At 39.5% G+C, this 18,844-nt stretch overlaps 1 protein-coding gene across 1 annotated transcript in view; it reads left to right on the top strand.

The window, feature by feature from the left end:
* Positions 1 to 867: 867 nt before the first annotated feature.
* Positions 868 to 18,844, top strand: part of LOC139754417 (uncharacterized) — an 87,010-nt gene continuing 69,033 nt past the window's right edge. Inside the window, exons 1-4 of the mRNA XM_071671694.1 lie at positions 868 to 1,262; positions 4,844 to 4,915; positions 7,583 to 7,683; positions 8,350 to 8,596. Coding sequence (XP_071527795.1) covers positions 1,041 to 1,262; positions 4,844 to 4,915; positions 7,583 to 7,683; positions 8,350 to 8,596 — 642 coding nt within the window. The 5' untranslated portion in view covers positions 868 to 1,040. The remainder of the gene's footprint in view (positions 1,263 to 4,843; positions 4,916 to 7,582; positions 7,684 to 8,349; positions 8,597 to 18,844) is intronic.

Raw genomic sequence — 18,844 nt, 5'->3', positions numbered from 1 at the left:
AATTGGTTTAGAATGATCATAGTGAAAAAAATCTTTACACTTACTATTTTTTTCACATTGTATAAGTTTTCCTGTGTTCTCTTCCCAATGTACTGATGTTGAAATGCTGTTCTGGGCTATTCCCCGCTTTTCTAGCTTTTATTCCAATCCAAAATATGTAAATATAATCGAGAACGCACAGAAGAGAGCAGCTCAGATGGTATCTTGTCTGCATAGTTTTGCATCTGAAGAAGAATGGAAGCTTTAACATTAACGGTTTATCACATAGAAGGCTAAGGGAAAATCTAACTAGTTGGCTGTCGACCTTTGGCTATACTTAAATAGCATGTAGGCAGGAGTAAAACTCTCGTGGAGCAATATAAAGATACATGAAGAGCCAGTTGCATCTGGTATCACTGTAATGCAGGCACCTCTCTGCATTGTGGATGAGGTTCCTACTCGGAGAGTAAATGTTGAAATGTGACGGTAGCGAGACGTGAAAGAAATAAGGTAATGAATGTTAGAAAATTTGCAGGCAGTCTCAGAGTATTTGACCTGTGGAACTGTTTATCTCCGTGTATGACTGAGATCAGGACTTTGAAGAAGTCAGACAGGTGGAAAAGACATGACGATATTGGGCTTAAGTTATAAAGAAGATTCCTAAGAGTTAATGCTAAGGAAGCGAACACATTCAACCAGAGTTCAGCTGTTTAACCATGTATAAACCAACAAACTTTTGCAAGTAACGATGTTTTTGAAATGAATTTTTCTGTGAAACAAAATTTGCAAATAAACTTTTTTGATTCCCTGTACGCCTTAATGATAACGAAACCCTCATCAGGCATTATGTATTCTTGTAAAATTTGTACACCAGTTACCCCTGGGATACGCTATGGGTAATGATAGCTTTTGTATTCCGCTATTTGGACTTTAATTATCTGTCTTATTAATCGAAACAAAAATGTAATATTCATAGAATGACAAATCTAACTAGAAACAAAAACTGATATATAACCAAAACAAATTTAAGTTTTCAGTGTAAACAATAGTAAACAACAAACATGGCGGGATTGGAGGGTAGTGGTGGAAGTTTTACAAATCTTAAGATTGAAGTCCCAAATGATCTTCAAACTGAAGAAGGTGAATTAATAGATGATCCAGGAGACACAAGAATGGAAGAGGACGAGTTGGAAGAAGGAGAGGCATCTGAGGACGACGTAGAAGTAAACGTTATTATCGGTGAGGGTGACGCCGGGGTTGAAGGTCGCACTGCTAAGGAAACCGTAAGTAATGCACAAATATATTCATCATGATGTTCTGGGGCGCAGCCGTTGAATAGTATGTGTTTCATGGCAAAATGAAATGGGATAACCCAATTCCTTATATGCATTGCGGAAGACAATTCTTCATGCATGCTGAGGTTCCTGCCTGTAGGGTATTTAAAAATGTGATGGTCTAATGCTTCGAAATATACATTTTCAGATGTGATGCCTCATAACTGTAGCGACGGGGTTATTGGAATAGTGTAATATATCATCCACTTCGTTTTATGGCTATGATTAGTGGGTCGAATGTTAGATTAGCCGACACAGGGGCTTCTCTTGACGGTTCATTAGGTAGTTTCAGATATATTTGGCTCACTCGAGTTAGGGAAATATTAGAAGACGAATTGCCTATATGAGTCGAAGTGTCTGGCAGCCAAGTGGTATGGTACCATTAGCGTTTACTTTGTGGTAAAGTGTAGAGGACGGATGCGTGTTAAAGACATAGAAAATAGAAATTTTGGTACCAATGGCATCTTTACAATGTGTAGAGTGTACATGAAATGTAGCAATTTAGGTGTAGCACTTTAAACACTATCGATTTTATTTTCTTAAAGTTACCACGGGTTCGAAGTAGAGGAATATTGAGTTAGAAACACTCTGAAGGAAGACTTAGAGTGTAAGTAATGCATTTTTAAAAATTTCGTTCATATTTAAGGCTTATAGCCCAGCTGACAAAAAAGGAAAATGTTTTATATCACCTGGTGCTTGTTCAAATTCCTCTGAGCTCTGTTTAGTTTGCATATTGATATACAAATGCATTGTTGCTGTAAGAAAACAAGAAAACTTGCCTTGAAGTCGAAAAATGCTTGTTTTCCTTCACTATTTATGCATTCTATGAATGATGTCATGTGCATAAAATCTGAGTCAGACTGGATCCAATTGTTGCAAATATGTTGGGCGAGTATAGATGTCTACATAGATTTATGGCTCGAATAAATGCCTATCAGATTCTATATCTATATACGTTTGAATTCACAGTTTACCTACAATACCGAAAGGATTATAGCACTTTAAAGTGAAGTACATATTTTTCTAACAATAAAATTTCAATGACAACATAAGTCACAAAACATGTGAAGTATTAAGATGTGGTGGATAGTGTTATGATTTTATATTACTGGTATTTTATGTTACTTATTTTTTTTTTACCACATATTTTTCCACTCCCTCGTAACTTTTCATAGTGACAGAGAAAAAGCCCACATTCTGAAATCAGTCTGTACTAGCAACAATATCTTGAGAATAGAACGCAGGTCATAATACTAGAAAAAGCTCATCTTTCATTTAAAGTATCACCTGTTTTTCCTATGCCTCTTTATGGGTGAATGTAGTTCAGTATCCCCCCCTGAATGAAATGTACCAGATTTCAAAAGTATCGGTTAATTAAGGTATTATTTGTCATATGAGTTTGTATAGTGCTTTCCACTGTGTAATGGGAAGTATGAAAACTATTCATTGGGAACAAAATCACGAAAATACGCTGGTCCTGAAAAGCAGTAAATTTAGATGTAAACATACCATTGATTCTGTTAGTGCATTGGAGTTTCTTCAGTGCATAGGGTGTATTTCACTGTTTGCACTTCAGTCCTCTGGGTTTAGATGGATTTTTTCATTTACAGAGACCTCTTGTTGTTAAGTATTGTAGTCTTTCTGGCAATGTAGTGTTAAGATGTTTAGATGTTGAGGGATTTAGTTTTGCAGTGATAGTTTATTGTTTACAGAATATTTGTTGGAGCTGATTTTGAGTATAGCATTTTGTTTTAAGAAAAAAAGAAAGGCGACAATGTTAAGGGTAATAAAGTTTAAGGAAGATTTTAGTTAAAGCACTGCTAATGTAAAAGTGGATGAAACCTGTATGGAAAGAAAATCAACTGAATCTTTGAAAACCTAACCTAGCCTCCTGTGGCAGCTTAACTCATCATTTTTTTTATTATTTCAAAAGTGTGTTAATGGCATAGTAAATAGTATTGTGTTCATTTGCTAGCCATGACTAGTCATTGTTTCTGTTCCAATAGACAAGAAAACATTCCATTGGATGCATGATCACTTGATGTCATGCTGCATTTTGGTTTATTTCAACCAAAAATTGAAGTTTAAGTTGAATTAACATAACCTAAGAAATTATCACCTAGCTTACCTTAGAAGCTGAGATTTACCATAACTTCTAGTAATGTTTTGGAGATAGACAAATATGATACAGTACCATTGTCATCTATGAAGCATTACGTGGTCAAGTATTAGATGAAATCTGTTTTAATTTACATGAATGTAAACATTGTCCACGTACGACATGGAAATGTTTCCCTAAGATTACTTATTTTTCAAATAAATAAGAAATAAGAATATAGTTAGGGGAAGTTAGTAAGATTTTCATATGTTCTATTGATTTTGAGAAGTGTTTCTTCATCTATTACGATAGTTAACCCCACATTATGCCTGATTATCATAAGCCTCACCACTGTCACTACCTGTCAAGATATTGCTGAATACGGTATTATTATGGTACTCCAGATCGCACTCTCCCACTCCGTCTTTTTTAAACACTTTTACCATTGCCAAAGAAAATCACTGGCCAAAGGTTTTAGTGCTTGGTGACTAAAGTACTAGTATTATTTTCCCTGATTCACCAACTTTATTGAAAAAAGTTTTTGCAAATACCAGATTCGTAGATACCAATGCTGAATTTTCATTTGCATTAGTAGTTTTGCTGTTTAGTTGGCAATGATGGGTCAAACAGTATTCTACAAAAAAAAAAAAAAATCCATCATTCCCATTTTTTTCTGGATAATCTACATTTCCCTAACCCTGAAATGCCTTAATCATCTTTTCACCAGGAAAAAATACTGGAGACTGTTTTCATGTTCCCAGTAGAGTTAATAAAGTGTGAATTGACTTGTATTGAAAAAATCCAAATGTGACAAAAAAGTCACAGGCGTCCTTCAGCACATATGAAAAGAGGGCTGTGTTTTGGTGTATTTTTCAGAGATTACCTTATCTGTAGATGGTTAAGAATATGCTAATACCGGTGATTTTTATTTCGTGTAAGTGAAATATTCTTACATTTGTCCTGATACATAAGTATGCAGAAAACTAGTCATTGTTTTTTCATGGCAAACTGAAACTTTTCCTTTGACTTGTCATTACTTTTGAATTCATGTCCTGTATTTTCAGATAAAGATTATTTTATGTCTGCAGTGTAACATACTGCTTAAAGTTAATCATTTGTCAGTTTAACTATGAAATGCGCAGGGATGAGTAAAAGTTTACTATATTTGCTTTGTACCAGAGTTTTAGGAAATGCATGTTGTCAGTTTGAAGATTAAAGCATACATTATTTACATTTTTTTCTTGAGAAGTGATATACTTCAGACCAAATGACTGACTCTCAGCTTACTTGCTTACTCAGATTCATATACTAATTAAAATACGATCTAGGTCTTTTGGTGTTCATTAGGTTTGCATCTGATAAATCATTGACATTTCATATTTAAATCTTTATCTTTCTATGAAATTACATTAAAAGTAGTCATTCTTACCAGGATAAACCAAACTGGCCAGAGAAGAAGTATGAGAACAAGAGTGGCGGTGGCTTTGTTTCTGGAGTCTATGAGGTGAGAGATTGGCTACTTTAAGTTTCCTCACGATTTCTTCAACTTTCTTCCCCTTAAAGTGAAGAAGTGTGTTGGCCAAATGTATTGCACTGATTTCTGAGTAGAGTGAAGAAAAAAAGAAAAATGAATTTATACAGTTAGAAATGGTATTGCTTTGAAGAATGTATGTGAGAAATACTAGAAAAGCAAATGGATTTGTGTGTAGCATTTATGGACCTGGAGAAGGCATATGATAGAGTTGATAGAGATGCTCTGTGGAAGGTATCAAGAATATATAGTGTGGGAGGCAAGTTGTTAGAAGCCGTGAAATTTTTTTATCGAGGATGTAAGGCATGTGTATATGAAGGAAGAGAGGAAAGTGATTAGTTCTCAGTGAATGTTGGTTTGCGGCAGGGGTGTGTGATGTCTCCATGGTTGTTTAATTTGTTTGTGGATGGGGTTGTTAGGGAGGTGAATGGAAGAGTTTTGGAAAGAGGGGCAAGTATGCAGTCTGTTGTGGATGAGAGAGCTTGGGAAGTGGATGAATTGTTGTTCGCTGATGATATAGTGCTGGTGGCTGATTCGGGTGAGAAACTGCAGAAGCTGATGACTGAGTTTGGTAAAGTGTATGAAAGAAGAAAGCTTAGAGTAAATGATGTATAAGAGCAAGGTTATTAGGTACAGTAGAGTTGAGGGACAAGTCAATTGGGAGGTAAGTTTGAATGGAGAAAAACTGGAGGAAGTGAAGTGTTTTAGATATCTGGGAATGGATTTGGCAGCAGATGGAACCATGGAAGCAGAAGTGAATCATAGGGTGGGGTAGGGGGCGAAAGTTCTGGGAGCGCTGAAGAATGTGTGGAAGTCGAGAACATTATCTTGGAAAGCAAAAATGGGTTGTTTGAAGGAATAGTGGTTCCAACAATGATGTATGATTGTGAGGCATGGGCTGCAGATAGAGTTGTGCGGAGGAGGGTGGATGTGTTGGAAATGAGATGTTTGAGGACAATATGTGGTGTGAGGTGGCTGGAAATCCTCCCCTCTCTTTTTTTTCTTTAATTTTCCAAAAGGAGGAGCAGAGAAGGGGGCGAGGTGAGGATATTCCCTCAAAGGCCCAGTCCTCTGTTCTTAACGCTACCTTGCTAACCCGGGAAATGGTGAATAGTATGAAAGAAAAGAAAGATGTTGATCATATGTATAGGGATGGGGAGAAGGAATACTGCCTACGTATTCCCTGCATGTTGTAGAAGTTGAATAATAGGGGCAGAAGCAGGTGGCTGGGAATCCTCTCTTCCCAAATTACTTTCTAAAGAAAGAACAGAGCAAGGAGCTGGATGAGGATTTTCCCTCTAAGGCTCCGTCATTTGTTGTGGATGCTACCTCGCTCACATAGGAAACGGCGAACATGAATGAAAAAAAATGATTTAAAGCTTGTGCATTAGTAAAGTTGAAAGTTCTGGGCTGAGAGTTGGATAAAGCTTGTGCATTAGTAAAGTTGAAAGTTCTGGGCTGAGAGTTAGACAGCAGAAGAGAGGTATTGGTATGGAGAAAATTAATTAGGGATAGAGGTATTTCAGAGGATCATGCTAGAGGAATAATTTTGGATTTATTGCAGTTGAAGCATTGTGTATATGGGGTTATACAGAGCTTAAAAAAAATATGAAGTTTTCTTTTAGTGTTGGAAGTTGTGTTTCAGTGTAACATAACGGATATTGGTTGTGGATGTGTTGAGGTAAGTTTTGAGGCTGTAGGTACTGTTTATTTTCTGTGGCATTGTGAATTGATTTGATGTATGCAGAGTGAAAAAGTAAGAAGTGTTTTTATTGGTGTAGGACGTTATGTTTCACTTTAGCACAGTGGACATAAGAATGTGTATGGGTTAACTGAGATTGTGTTAGCTTTTTTACCTTGTGGAATGGGGTATTGAATTGATTTTAGATTATTTAGCCCTTCTATGCATTTGTTTGGTAGTGTGTGATGCTTTGCTGCTGTGGTTAGGTGGATCCATTTGCCTTATCTAGACATATATTGATATGTTCTTAATGCCTCTCAAAATGTATGCACAGCTGACCCTATTCAGGATTTATTTTTTAAGGTTATATTATTGTTACTCTTTATTTTGCTCCTCATGAATCCAGTAGAAAGCAAGGTAATAAGATAGTCAAGAAAAACATTTGATGTCTGACCTTCAGAAGATTAGGTGATGAACAGTGTTTGAATGATTGAGACTAATGGAAATTTACTTCGGATGTGAAATATTTTTCATTCGTATGGGTGTTGCTTACAGGGTATTTGGTCACTGCAGTAAAGCTCTAATCTGAAGACTGGAATTTTTCATTGCATACTGATATTTTGTGATGCATAGAGGCCAAAGATTGAGTTAGTTATTAAGCAAAAACACTTCTTTATATGTATTAACCATCACTAAGATAAACCATTAGATGGTTTACCCCATGGCAATATTATTTACATATCAGGATGATGATTAAGTAGATAGTGTCCTGATGAATATTTATTGGATCTAATAAGTCCGTTTTCCGTAAGATAGATTTGAACTTTTTTCCCCCAGAACATTTGCATTTTTATGAGGAGGGGTTTTAGATTTCTATTTGTAGTGGACATTTGCATGCTGTAGATTTAAACACTGTAATCATTGTTATCGACAAAATTAATGGATGTTTTAACCCATAGGTTAGCAACAAAGTCTTGTCTGAGAGAGCACGAAGGTTTGGGGTTACTGATGCACCTAAGGCTGCCCCTACACCTGAGGCTATAGCCAAGTTGTATAAAAGGTATTGCCATCAATTTATTCAATAAAACAATAGAATTCATATGTCATATGATTTCATATTATTTCACTTAAGAGATATTAGCATGTAGGTTGTAGTTGGTAGGCAGCAAACGACCAGATAGGTACATTATCAGTACTACCTGCCTGGGTATCAGGAGGGTTAATGACAGCTGTGTACTGAGCCACCACCTTAATGGTTGTCAATTTGCACTCCTCTAACCCAGGTAGCTGTCTTTTCTTTCTGTCTCACCCACACATGGACTGCTGTCCACAAGCATACAATCTCTTTTTGTCATACATAACATTTGACAACACTTAAAGGGGCCTAGGGGTTGTATGATTAAATAATACTCACTTCATAGTTGCACTGATTGAGAAAGAAGGTTGAATCTGTTTGTATACAATGCATTTAGCTTACTTTTGATTTTTTCAAAGTGATCTTACAATAGAAGTACTTTAGTTTGAATAAGATAATGCATGTAACTCTTTACTCAGTTTTAAAGGCAAAGCATTTTAGTTTTCAATACTTTATGCTGTATTATTACTGTATAGTAAAAATCAGTACATAGAAACATATTGCATAAATCTTTAATCCTCAGTCAATTACTAGTAAAGCATTTTATTATCAACTGCCCCTCTTTCAGGATATTTTTCTTCTACTTTACAGCTTGGATGTGACAGATGAAGACTTTGCACGAGGTTATTATCGTGCAGATGCCCTGTATGTGCGAGGTACAGAAGATCTTAGTACCAAAGATGTGTTTGAATACTTCCAGGCTTATGCTGCTGCCAGTATAGAATGGATTAATGACAATAGCTGTGAGTTCATTTTAGTTGTATGTAGTTATACTGTTCCTAGCCACCCGTTAATCAGGAATAGTAAAACGTTATATGAGTATGATTGTCTTTATTATTAGAAGGACACGAAAGTTTCAACCTTACTTGGGTTGATATAAAGGTGAAGAAAATCATGTACCTTGTTTCATGTTGATTGATCTTGACTGAACGAAAATATTGAAAAGGTTTACTAGAGCTTAAGATTGTATTCCTGTAAAATCTCGGGTTGTGAGGGCTTATGTTTGTGTCAGTATGAGCTATGTCTCAGCTGTAAACATTACAAGCATATGGTATTCAGCAATCTGTGTGTATCTGTGGTATGTTCTCAGAAAGAGATAGGTATTGATGCTATTGATTTTTAAAGTTTGATTTGTATTGCGTAATTTTTGTAGACATCTGTGGAATATGAAGATGACTAAATTGGCACAAAATGTTGAAACCATAAATGATCTCAGACTTGTTTGATACTCTGTGCTTGGTCCATATATTGATAAATACAGAATTGAGATGATTGCTCAGCTTGTTATTTGCATAATATTTTGGTGAATCAAAGGCTATGAACACCAATAACATTAGTAGATTTGCAGCCATATGTATTACCTTTATGTTATTTAATGATTATTCTTTTTTATAGTTAAAGGTTTCTTCACCCTTGAAAAGCACCCTGTTTATGAAGCCTGTGATTTAGGTGTAACTTATTTATTAATTTTTTATTCAGTGTGGCCATACAACCTTTATATGCTGTGTGGACCTATTTTCATTGTTACTGGTACACCACTGATTTTCTGGCACTCTTGGTTCTAGTGCTTTACCGGATTAACTATTTTGGTGGACCAACCATGGTCACGTAATGATAATTCATCAACACACCTCTAACCACTAATTATACATCTCCCATGTGTCTAAAGTAAATTTGAATTAAATTTAAATTGAACAAATATTTAAATGTTTGAGCACCCTAAGATGGTAAGTCTGTCCTTAAATTGCTTGAATCCTGTGGGGTCTTCTTCATCTTTTGTCGTAGTGTTTTCCTAGGTGTGCATTGCCAGAATAATGGAGTTTGTCTGCATTGTAATTGCTTGAATCCTGTGGGGTCTTCTTCATCTTTTGTTGTAGTGTTTTCCTAGGTGTGCATCGCCAGAATAATGGAGTTTGTCTGCATTGTAAACCTGCTCAGGACTAAGATGTTTGTCAGCTATGAGTTTCGCAAATTTGTCCACATATCGGTAGCTCCTTCATGGTTTGCAGTCCGCTTTTCTCCACACTTTATTAATGGAAATTCCATGACGCTTTTTGAATCTTTGAAGCCATTCTTCACTGTAGTCATGCTCATATTGTACTTTAAGTTCTTTATGGAACAACTAAGCCTGGTCCATTATCATACACCCTGACAAGTCCACTCCATCACTCTGACACTGTTGAAACCATTCTATCATCACTCACTTTTGCTCAGTACTCTTACCATCTTTAATAGTTATTCTAATCGTCATTTGCTTCTTGGAATCGCTCTCTGCATAGAATTTCAACATTTTCTCCCTTTGTTTCTTTATATCTTAAACAGTTGATGAAACAGTACTGTAGATGTTGCACAGCTTACACATTGAAACACTACACAGTCCATTTTTTCAACAGTTCTACTTTATCTTGGATCAATATGGATGGGTGTTTACGTCTGACACCACGACTGACACTCTCATATGTCAGTCGTGGTGTTGAATTTAAGCAAAATAAGCTAAGAATCTCACAGAATTGCGGTGTCACCACCAACAAGTGCAGCGTAAAGAATGTAGATAAGCATGCCCTACCCACAATGACATCTGTGGCCACCCAGTAAGCTTTAGTCTGGTGGCTGCGGTAATTTCAAGTTCCCTCGCATAATTTTGTCTGGACTAAAGGAGGTCCCGAGCTATGAGTTGTGGGAAAATTGATGGCGTACCGGTATCGACAAACAGAACCCTGTGAACTCTTAAGACAGCACTTACTTGCTGGATTTAATCCTTTAAGATTCACAGACATTTATCTTTGTAGGTTCATCAACATTTGCAGATGTGTACCTTTCCAGATTTATCAGCATCCAGATATTTATATATTTGCTCTGATAATAACTATCCCTGGGGATAGGGGAGAAAGAATACTTCCCACGAATTTACCGTGTGTCATGGAAGGCGACTAAAGGGGATGGGAGCGGGGAGCTAGAAACCCTACCCTCCTTGTATTTCAACTTTCTAAAAGGGGAAACAGAAGAAGGAGTCATGCGGGGAGTGCTCATCCTTCTCGATGGCTGAGGTTAGGGGTGTCTAAATGTGTGTAGATGTAACCAAGATGAGAAAAAAGGAGAGATAGGTAGTATGTCTGAGGAAAGGAACCTGGATTTTTTGGCTGAGTAAAACGAAGCTCAAGGGTAAAGGGGAAGAGTGGTTTGGGAATGTTTTGGGAGCAAAGTCAGGGGTTGGTGAGAGGACAAGAGCAAAGGAAGGAGTAGCACTACTCCTGAAATAGTTGTGGGAGTATGTGATAGAGTGTAAGAAAGTAAACTCTAGATTGATATGGGTAAAACTGAAAGTGGATGGAGCGAGATGGGTAATTATTAGTGCCTATGCACCTGGTCATGAGAAGAAAGATCATGAGAGGCAAGTGTTCTGGGAGCAGGTGAGTGGGTGTGTTAGCAGTTTTGATGCACGAGACTGGGTTATAGTGATGGGTGATTTGAGTGCTGAGTCATGTGGCCGTTGAGGGAATAATTGGTGTACATGTGGTGTTCAGTGTTGTAAATGGAAATGGTCAAGAGCTTGTAGGTTTGTGTGCTGAAAAAGGACTGGTGATTAGGAATACCTGGTTTAAAAAAAGAAATATACATAAGTGTACACGCGTCGTAGAAGGCGACTTAAGGGGACGGGAGCAGGGGGCTGGAAACCCTCTCCTCCTTGTATTATAACTTTCTAAAAGGGGAAACAGAAAAAGGAGTCATGCGGGGAGTGCTCATCCTCCACGAAGGCTCAGATTGGGGTGTCTGAATGTGTGTGGATGTAACCAAGATGAGAAAAAGGAGAGATAGGTAGTATGTTTGAGGAAAGGAACCTGGATGTTTTGGCTCTTGAGTGAAACAAAGCTCAAGGGTAAAGGGGAAGAGTGGTTTGGGAATGTCTTGGGAGTAAAGTCAGGGGTTAGTGAGAGGACAAGAGCAAGGGAAGAAGTAGCACTACTCCTGAAACAGGAGTTGTGGGAGTATGTGATAGAGTGTAAGAAAGTAAACTCTAGATTGATGTGGGTAAAACTGAAAGTGGATGGAGAGAGATGGGTGATTATTGGTGCATATGCACCTGGGCATGAGAATAAAGATCATGAGAGGCAAGTGTTTTGGGAGCAGCTTAGTGACTGTGTTGGTAGTTTTGATGCACGAGACTAGGTTATAGTGACGGGTGATTTGAATGCAAAGGTAAGTAATGTGGCAGTTGAAGGAATAATTGTTGTACATGGGTTGTTCAGTGTTGTAAATGGAAATTGTGAAGAGCTTGTAGATTTATGTGCTGGAAAAGGACTGGTGATTGGGAATACCTGGTTTAAAGAGAGAAGTATACATAAGTACACATATGTAAGTAGGAGAGATGACCAGAGAGCACTATTGGATTACATGTTAATTGAGTGGCACGCGAAAGAGAGACTTTTGGATGTTAATGTGCTGAGAGGTGCAACTGGAGGGATGTCTGGTCATTATCTTGTGGAGGCGAAGGTGAAGATTTGTAGAGGTTTTCAGAAAAGAAGAGAGAATGTTGGGGTGAAGAGAGTGGTGAGAGTAAGTGAGCTTGGGAAGGAGACTTGTGTGAGGAAGTACCAGGAGAGACCAAGTACAGAATGGAAAAAGGTGGGAACAAAGGAGGGAAGGGGAGTGGGGGAGGAATGGGATGTATTTAGGGAAGCAGTGATGGCATGCGCAAAAGATGCTTGTGGCATGAGAAGTGTGGGAGGTGGGCAGATTAGAAAGGGTAGTGAGTGGTGGGATGAAGAAGTAAGATTATTAGTGAAAGAGAAGAGAGAGGCATGTGGACGATTTTTGCAGGGAAATAATGTAAATGAGTGGGAGATGTATAAAAGAAAGAGGCAGGAGGTCAAGAGAAAGGTGCAAGAGGTGAAAAAGAGGGCAAATGAGAGTTGGGGTGAGAGAGTATCATTAGATTTTAGGGAGCATAAAAAGATGTTTTGGAAGGAGGTAAATAAAGTGTGTAAGACAAGGGAACAAATGGGAACATCAGTGAAGGGGGCTAATGGGGAAGCGATAACAAGTAGTAGTGATGTGAGAAGGAGATGGAGTGAGTATTTTGAAGGTTTGTTGAATGTGTTTGATGATAGAGTGGCAGATATAGGGTGTATTGGTCGAGGTGGTGTGCAAAGTGAGAGGGTTAAGGAGAATGACTTGGTAACCAGAGAAGAGTTAGTAAAAGCTTTGCGGAAGATGAAAGCCGGCAAGGCAGTGGGTTTTGATGGTATTGCAGTGGAATTTATTAAAAAAGGAGGTGACTGTATTGTTGACTGGTTGGTAAGGTTATTTAATGTATGTATGACTCATAGTGAGGTGCCTGAGGATTGGAGGAATGCTTGCATAGTGCCATTGTACAAAGGCAAAGGGGATGAAAGTGAGTGCTCAAATTACAGAGGTATAAGTTTGTTGAGTATTCCTGGTAAATTATATGGGAGGGTATTGATTGAGAGGGTGAAGGCATGTACAGAGCATCAGATTGGGGAAGAGCAGTGTGGTTTCAGCGGTGGTAGAGGATGTGTGGATCAGGTGTTTGCTTTGAAGGCTGTATGTGAGAAATACTTAGAAAAGCAAATGTATTTGTATGTAGCATTTATGGATATGGAGAAGGCATATGATAGAGTTGATAGAGATGGTCTGTGGAAGGTATTAAGAATATATGGTGTGGGGGGGGGCAAGTTGTTAGAAGCAGTGAAAAGTTTTTATCGAGGATGTAAGGCATGTGTATGTGTAGGAAGAGAGGAAAGTGATTGGTTCTCAGTGAATGTTGGTTTGTGGCAGGGGTGCATGATGTCTCCATGGTTGTTTAGTTTGTTTATGGATGGGGTTGTTAGGGAGGTGAATGGAAGAGTTTTGGAGAGAGGGGCAAGTATGCAGTCTGTTGTGGATGAGAGAGCTAGGGAAGTGAGTCAGTTATTGTTTGCTGATGATACAGCGCTGGTGGCTGATTTGTGTGAGAAACTGCAGAAGCTGGTTACTGAATTTGGTAAAGTGTGTGAAAGAAGAAAGCTGAAAGTAAATGTGAATAAGAGCAAAGTTATTAGGTACAGTAGGGTTGAAGGACAACTTAATTGGGAGGTAAGTTTGAATGGAGAAAAACTGGAGGAAGTGAAGTGTTTTAGATATCTGGGAGTGGATTTGGCAGTGGATGGAACCATGGAAGCGTAAGTGAATCATAGGGTGGGGGAGGGGGCGAAAGTTCTGGGTGCGTTGAAGAATGTGTGGATGTTGAGAACATTGTGTCTGAAAGCAAAAATGGGTATGTTTGAAGGAATAGTTGGTCTAACAATGTTATATGGTTGCGAGGCTTGGGCTATGGATAGAGTTGTGCGGAGGAGGGTGGATGTGCTGGAAATGAGATGTTTGAGAACAATATGTGGTGTGAGGTGGTTTGATCGAGTAAGTAATAATAGGGTAAGAGAGATGTGTGGTAATAAAAAGAGTGTGGTTGAGAGAGCAGAAGAGGGTGTTTTGAAATGGTTTGGTCACATGGAGAGAATGAGTGAGGAAAGATTGACCAAGAAGTTATATGTGTCAGAGGTGGAGGGAACGCGGAGAAGTGGGAGACCAAAGGCAGATAGTATGAATTATGTACATGTGTGTATATGTATATGTCTGTGTGTATATATATATGTATACGCTGAGATGTATAAGTATGTATATTTGCCTGTGTGGACGTGTATGTATATACATGTGTATGTGGATGGGTTGGGCCATTCTTTCGCCTGTTTCCTTGTGCTACCTCGCTAACGCGGGAGACAGCGACAAAGGAAAATAAGGAAAATAATAAAAATAGAATGTGAATGTCAATAAGAGCAAGGTTATTAGGTACAGTAGGGTTGAGGGTCAAGTCAATTGGGAGGTGAGTTTGAATGGTGAGAGGCTGGAGGAAGTGAAGTGTTTTAGATATCTGGGAGTGGATCTGTCAGCGGATGGAACCATGGAAGCGGAAGTGGATCATAGGGTGGGGGAGGGGGCGAAAATTTTGGGAGCCTTGAAAAATGTGTGGAAGTCGAGAACATTATCCCGGAAAGCAAAAATGGGTATGTTTGAAGGAATAGTGGTTCCAACAATGTTGTATGGTTGCGAGGCGTGGGCTATGGATAGAGTTGTGCGCAGGAGGATGGATGTGCTGGAAATGAGATGTTTGAGGACAATGTGTGGTGTGAGGTGGTTTGATCGAGTAAGTAACGTAAGGGTAAGAGGGATGTGTGGAAATAAAAAGAGCGTGGTTGAGAGAGCAGAAGAGGGTGTTTTGAAGTGGTTTGGGCACATGGAGAGAATGAGTGAGGAAAGATTGACCAAGAGGATATATGTGTCGGAGGTGGAGGGAACGAGGAGAAGAGGGAGACCAAATTGGAGGTGGAAAGATGGAGTGAAAAGGATTTTGTGTGATCGGGGCCTGAACATGCAGGAGGGTGAAAGGAGGGCAAGGAATAGAGTGAATTGGAGCGATGTGGTATACAGGGGTTGACGTGCTGTCAGTGGATTGAATCAAGGCATGTGAAGCGTCTGGGGTAAACCATGGAAAGCTGTGTAGGTATGTATATTGCGTGTGTGGACGTGTGTATGTACATGTGTATGGGGGGGGTTGGGCCATTTCTTTCGTCTGTTTCCTTGCGCTACCTCGCAAACGCGGGAGACAGCGACAAAGTATAAAAAAAAAAAAAAAAAAAAAAAAAAAAATATATGCAAGAGTTTTGGAAAGAGGGGCAAGTATGAAGTCTGTTGGGGATGAGAGAGCTTGGGAAGTGAGTCAGTTGTTGTTCGCTGATGATACAGCGCTGGTGGCTGATTCATGTGAGAAACTGCAGAAGCTGGTGACTGAGTTTGGTAAAGTGTGTGGAAGAAGAAAGTTAAGAGTAAATGTGAATAAGAGCAAGGTTATTAGGTACAGTAGGGTTGAGGGTCAAGTCAATTGGGAGGTGAGTTTGAATGGAGAAAAACTGGAGGAAGTGAAGTGTTTTAGATATCTGGGAGTGGATCTGGCAGCGGATGGAACCATGGAAGCGGAAGTGGATCATAGGGTGGGGGAGGGGGCGAAAATTCTGGGGGCCTTGAAGAATGTGTGGAAGTCGAGAACATTATCTCGGAAAGCAAAAATGGGTATGTTTGAAGGAATAGTGGTTCCAACAATGTTGTATGGTTGCGAGGCGTGGGCTATGGATAGAGTTGTGCGCAGGAGGATGGATGTGCTGGAAATGAGATGTTTGAGGACAATGTGTGGTGTGAGGTGGTTTGATTGAGTGAGTAACGTAAGGGTAAGAGAGATGTGTGGAAATAAAAAGAGCGTGGTTGAGAGAGCAGAAGAGGGTGTTTTGAAGTGGTTTGGGCACATGGAGAGGATGAGTGAGGAAAGATTGACCAAGAGGATATATGTGTCGGAGGTGGAGGGAACAAGGAGAAGAGGGAGACCAAATTGGAGGTGGAAAGATGGAGTGAAAAAGATTTTGTGTGATCGGGGCCTGAACATGCAGGAGGGTGAAAGGAGGGCAAGGAATAGAGTGAATTGGAGCGATGTGGTATACCGGGGTTGACGTGCTGTCAGTGGATTGAATCAAGGCATGTGAAGCGTCTGGGGTAAGCCATGGAAAGCTGTGTAGGTATGTATATTTGCGTGTGTGGATGTATGTATATACATGTGTATGGGGGGGGTTGGGCCATTTCTTTCGTCTGTTTCCTTGCGCTACCTCGCAAACGCGGGAGACAGCGACAAAGTATAATAAATAAAAAAATAAAAATAAATAAAAATAGAAATAATAATGATACATAAGTACATGTATGTAAGTAGGAGAGATTGCCAGAGAGCGTTATTGAATTACGTATTATTTGATAGGCGCGTGAAAGAGAGACTTTTGGATGTAAATGTGCTGAGAGGTGCAACTGGAGGGATGTCTGATCAGTATTTTGAGGAGGCGAAGGTGAAGATTTGTAGAGGTTTTCAGAAAAGAAGAGAGAATGTTGGGGTGAAGAGGGGTGAGAGTAAGTGAGCTTGGAAAGGAGACTTCTGTGAGGAAGGACAGAGAGACTGGGTGCAGAATGGAAAAGGACGTAAGGGGAGTAGGGGAGAAATGGGATGTATTTAGGGAAGCAGTGATGGCTTGCATAGAAGATGCTTGTGGCATAAGATACATGGGAGGTGGGCAGATTAGAAAGGTTTGTGAGTGGTGGGATGAAGAAGTAAAATTATTAGTGAAAGAGAAGAGAGAGGCATTTGGATGACTTTTGCAGGAAAATAGTGCAAATGAGTGGGAGATGTATATAAGAAAAAGACAGGAGGTCAAGAGAAAGATGCAAGAAGTGAAAAAGAGGGCTAATGAGAGTTGGGGTGAGAGAGTATCATTGAATTTTAGGGAGAATAAAAAGATGTTTTGGAAGGAGGTAAATAAAGTGCATAAGACAAGAGACCAAATGGGAACATCGGTGAAGGGGGATAATGGGGAGGTAATAACAAGTTGTGGTGATGTGAGGAGATGGAGTGAGTATTTTGAAGGTTTGTTGAATGTGTTAGATGATAGAGTGGGAGACATAAGGTGTTTTGGTTGAGGTGGTATGCGAAGTGAGAGGGTCAGGGAGAATGGTTTGGTAAACAGAGAAGAGGTAGTGAAAGCTTTCCAGTAGATGAAAGCTGGCAAGGCAGCGGATTTGGATGGTATTGCAGTGGAATTTATTAAAAAGGGGGTGACTATGTTGTTGACTGGTTGGTGAGGATATTCAATGTATGTATGACTCTTGGTGAAGCACCTGAGGATTGGTGGAATGCATGCATAGTGCCATTGTATAAAGACAAGGGGGATAAAGGTGAATGTTCAAATTACAGAGGTATAAGTTTGTTGAGTATTCGTGGGAAATTATATGGGAGGGTATTGATTGAGAGGGTGAAGGCATGTACAGACCATCAGATTAGGGAAGAGCAGTGTGGTTTGAGAAGTGTTAGAGGATGTGTTGATCATGTGTTTGCTTTGAAGAATGCATGTGAGAAATACTTAGAAAAGCAAATGGATCTAGAGAAGGCAAATGATAGAGTTGATAGAGATGCTCTGTGGAAGGTATTAAGAGTATATGGCATGGGAGGCACGTTGCTAGAAGCAGTTAAAAGTTTTTTTTTGAGGATGTAAGGCATGTGTACGAGTAGGAAGAGAGGAAAGTGATTGGTTCCCAGTGAATGTCGGTTTGTGGTAGGGGGTGCGTGATGTCTCCATGGTTGTTTAATGTGTTGGTGGATGGGGTTGTTAGGGAGGTGAATGCAAGAGTTTTGGAGCGCGAGGCAAGTATGCAGTCTGTTGTGGATGAGAGAGCTTGGGAAGTGAGTCAGGTTTTGTTTGCTGATGATACAGCACTAGTGGCTGATTCGGGTGAGATACTGCAGAACCTGGTAACTGAGTTTGGTAAAGTGTGTGAAAGAAGAAAGCTGAGGGTAAAAGGTTATTAGGTACAGTAGGGTTGAGGGACAAGTGATTTGGGAGGTAAGTTTGAATGGAGAAAAACTGGAGGAAGTGAAGTGTTTCAGATATCTGGGAGTGGACTTCACAGTGGATGGAACCATGGAAGCAGAAGTAAGTTACAGGATGGGGAGGGCGCAAAGGTTCTGGGAGTGTTGAAGAATGTGTGGAAGGCAAGAACATTATCTTGGAAAGCAATAATGGGTATATTTGAAGGAATAGTGGTTCTAACGATGTTATATGGTTGCGAGGCGTGGGCTATAGACAGGGTTGTGCGGAGGAGGGAGGATGTGTTGGAAATGAGATGCTTGAGGACAATATGTGGTGTGAGGTGGTTTGATCGAGTAAGTAATGAAAGGTTAAGAGAGATGTGTGGTAATAAAAAGTGTGTTTGAGAGAGCAGAAGAGGGTGTATTGAAATGGTTTGGTCACATGGAGAGAATAAGTGAGGAAAGATTGACAAAGAGCTTTTATGTGTTAGGGATGGAGGGAACAAGGAGAAGTGGGAGACCAAATTGGAGGTGGAAAGATGGAGTGAAAAAGATTTTGAGCGATCGGGACCTGAATATGCAGGAGGGTGAAAGGCGTGCAAGGAATAGAGTGAATTGGAACTATGTAGTATACTGGGG

Source organism: Panulirus ornatus, chromosome 17 (assembly GCF_036320965.1).
Source record: "Panulirus ornatus isolate Po-2019 chromosome 17, ASM3632096v1, whole genome shotgun sequence".
NCBI classification, from domain to species: domain Eukaryota; kingdom Metazoa; phylum Arthropoda; class Malacostraca; order Decapoda; family Palinuridae; genus Panulirus; species Panulirus ornatus.
Note: the sequence above shows the minus strand (reverse complement) of the source record. Positions and strands in the feature narration are given on the sequence as shown.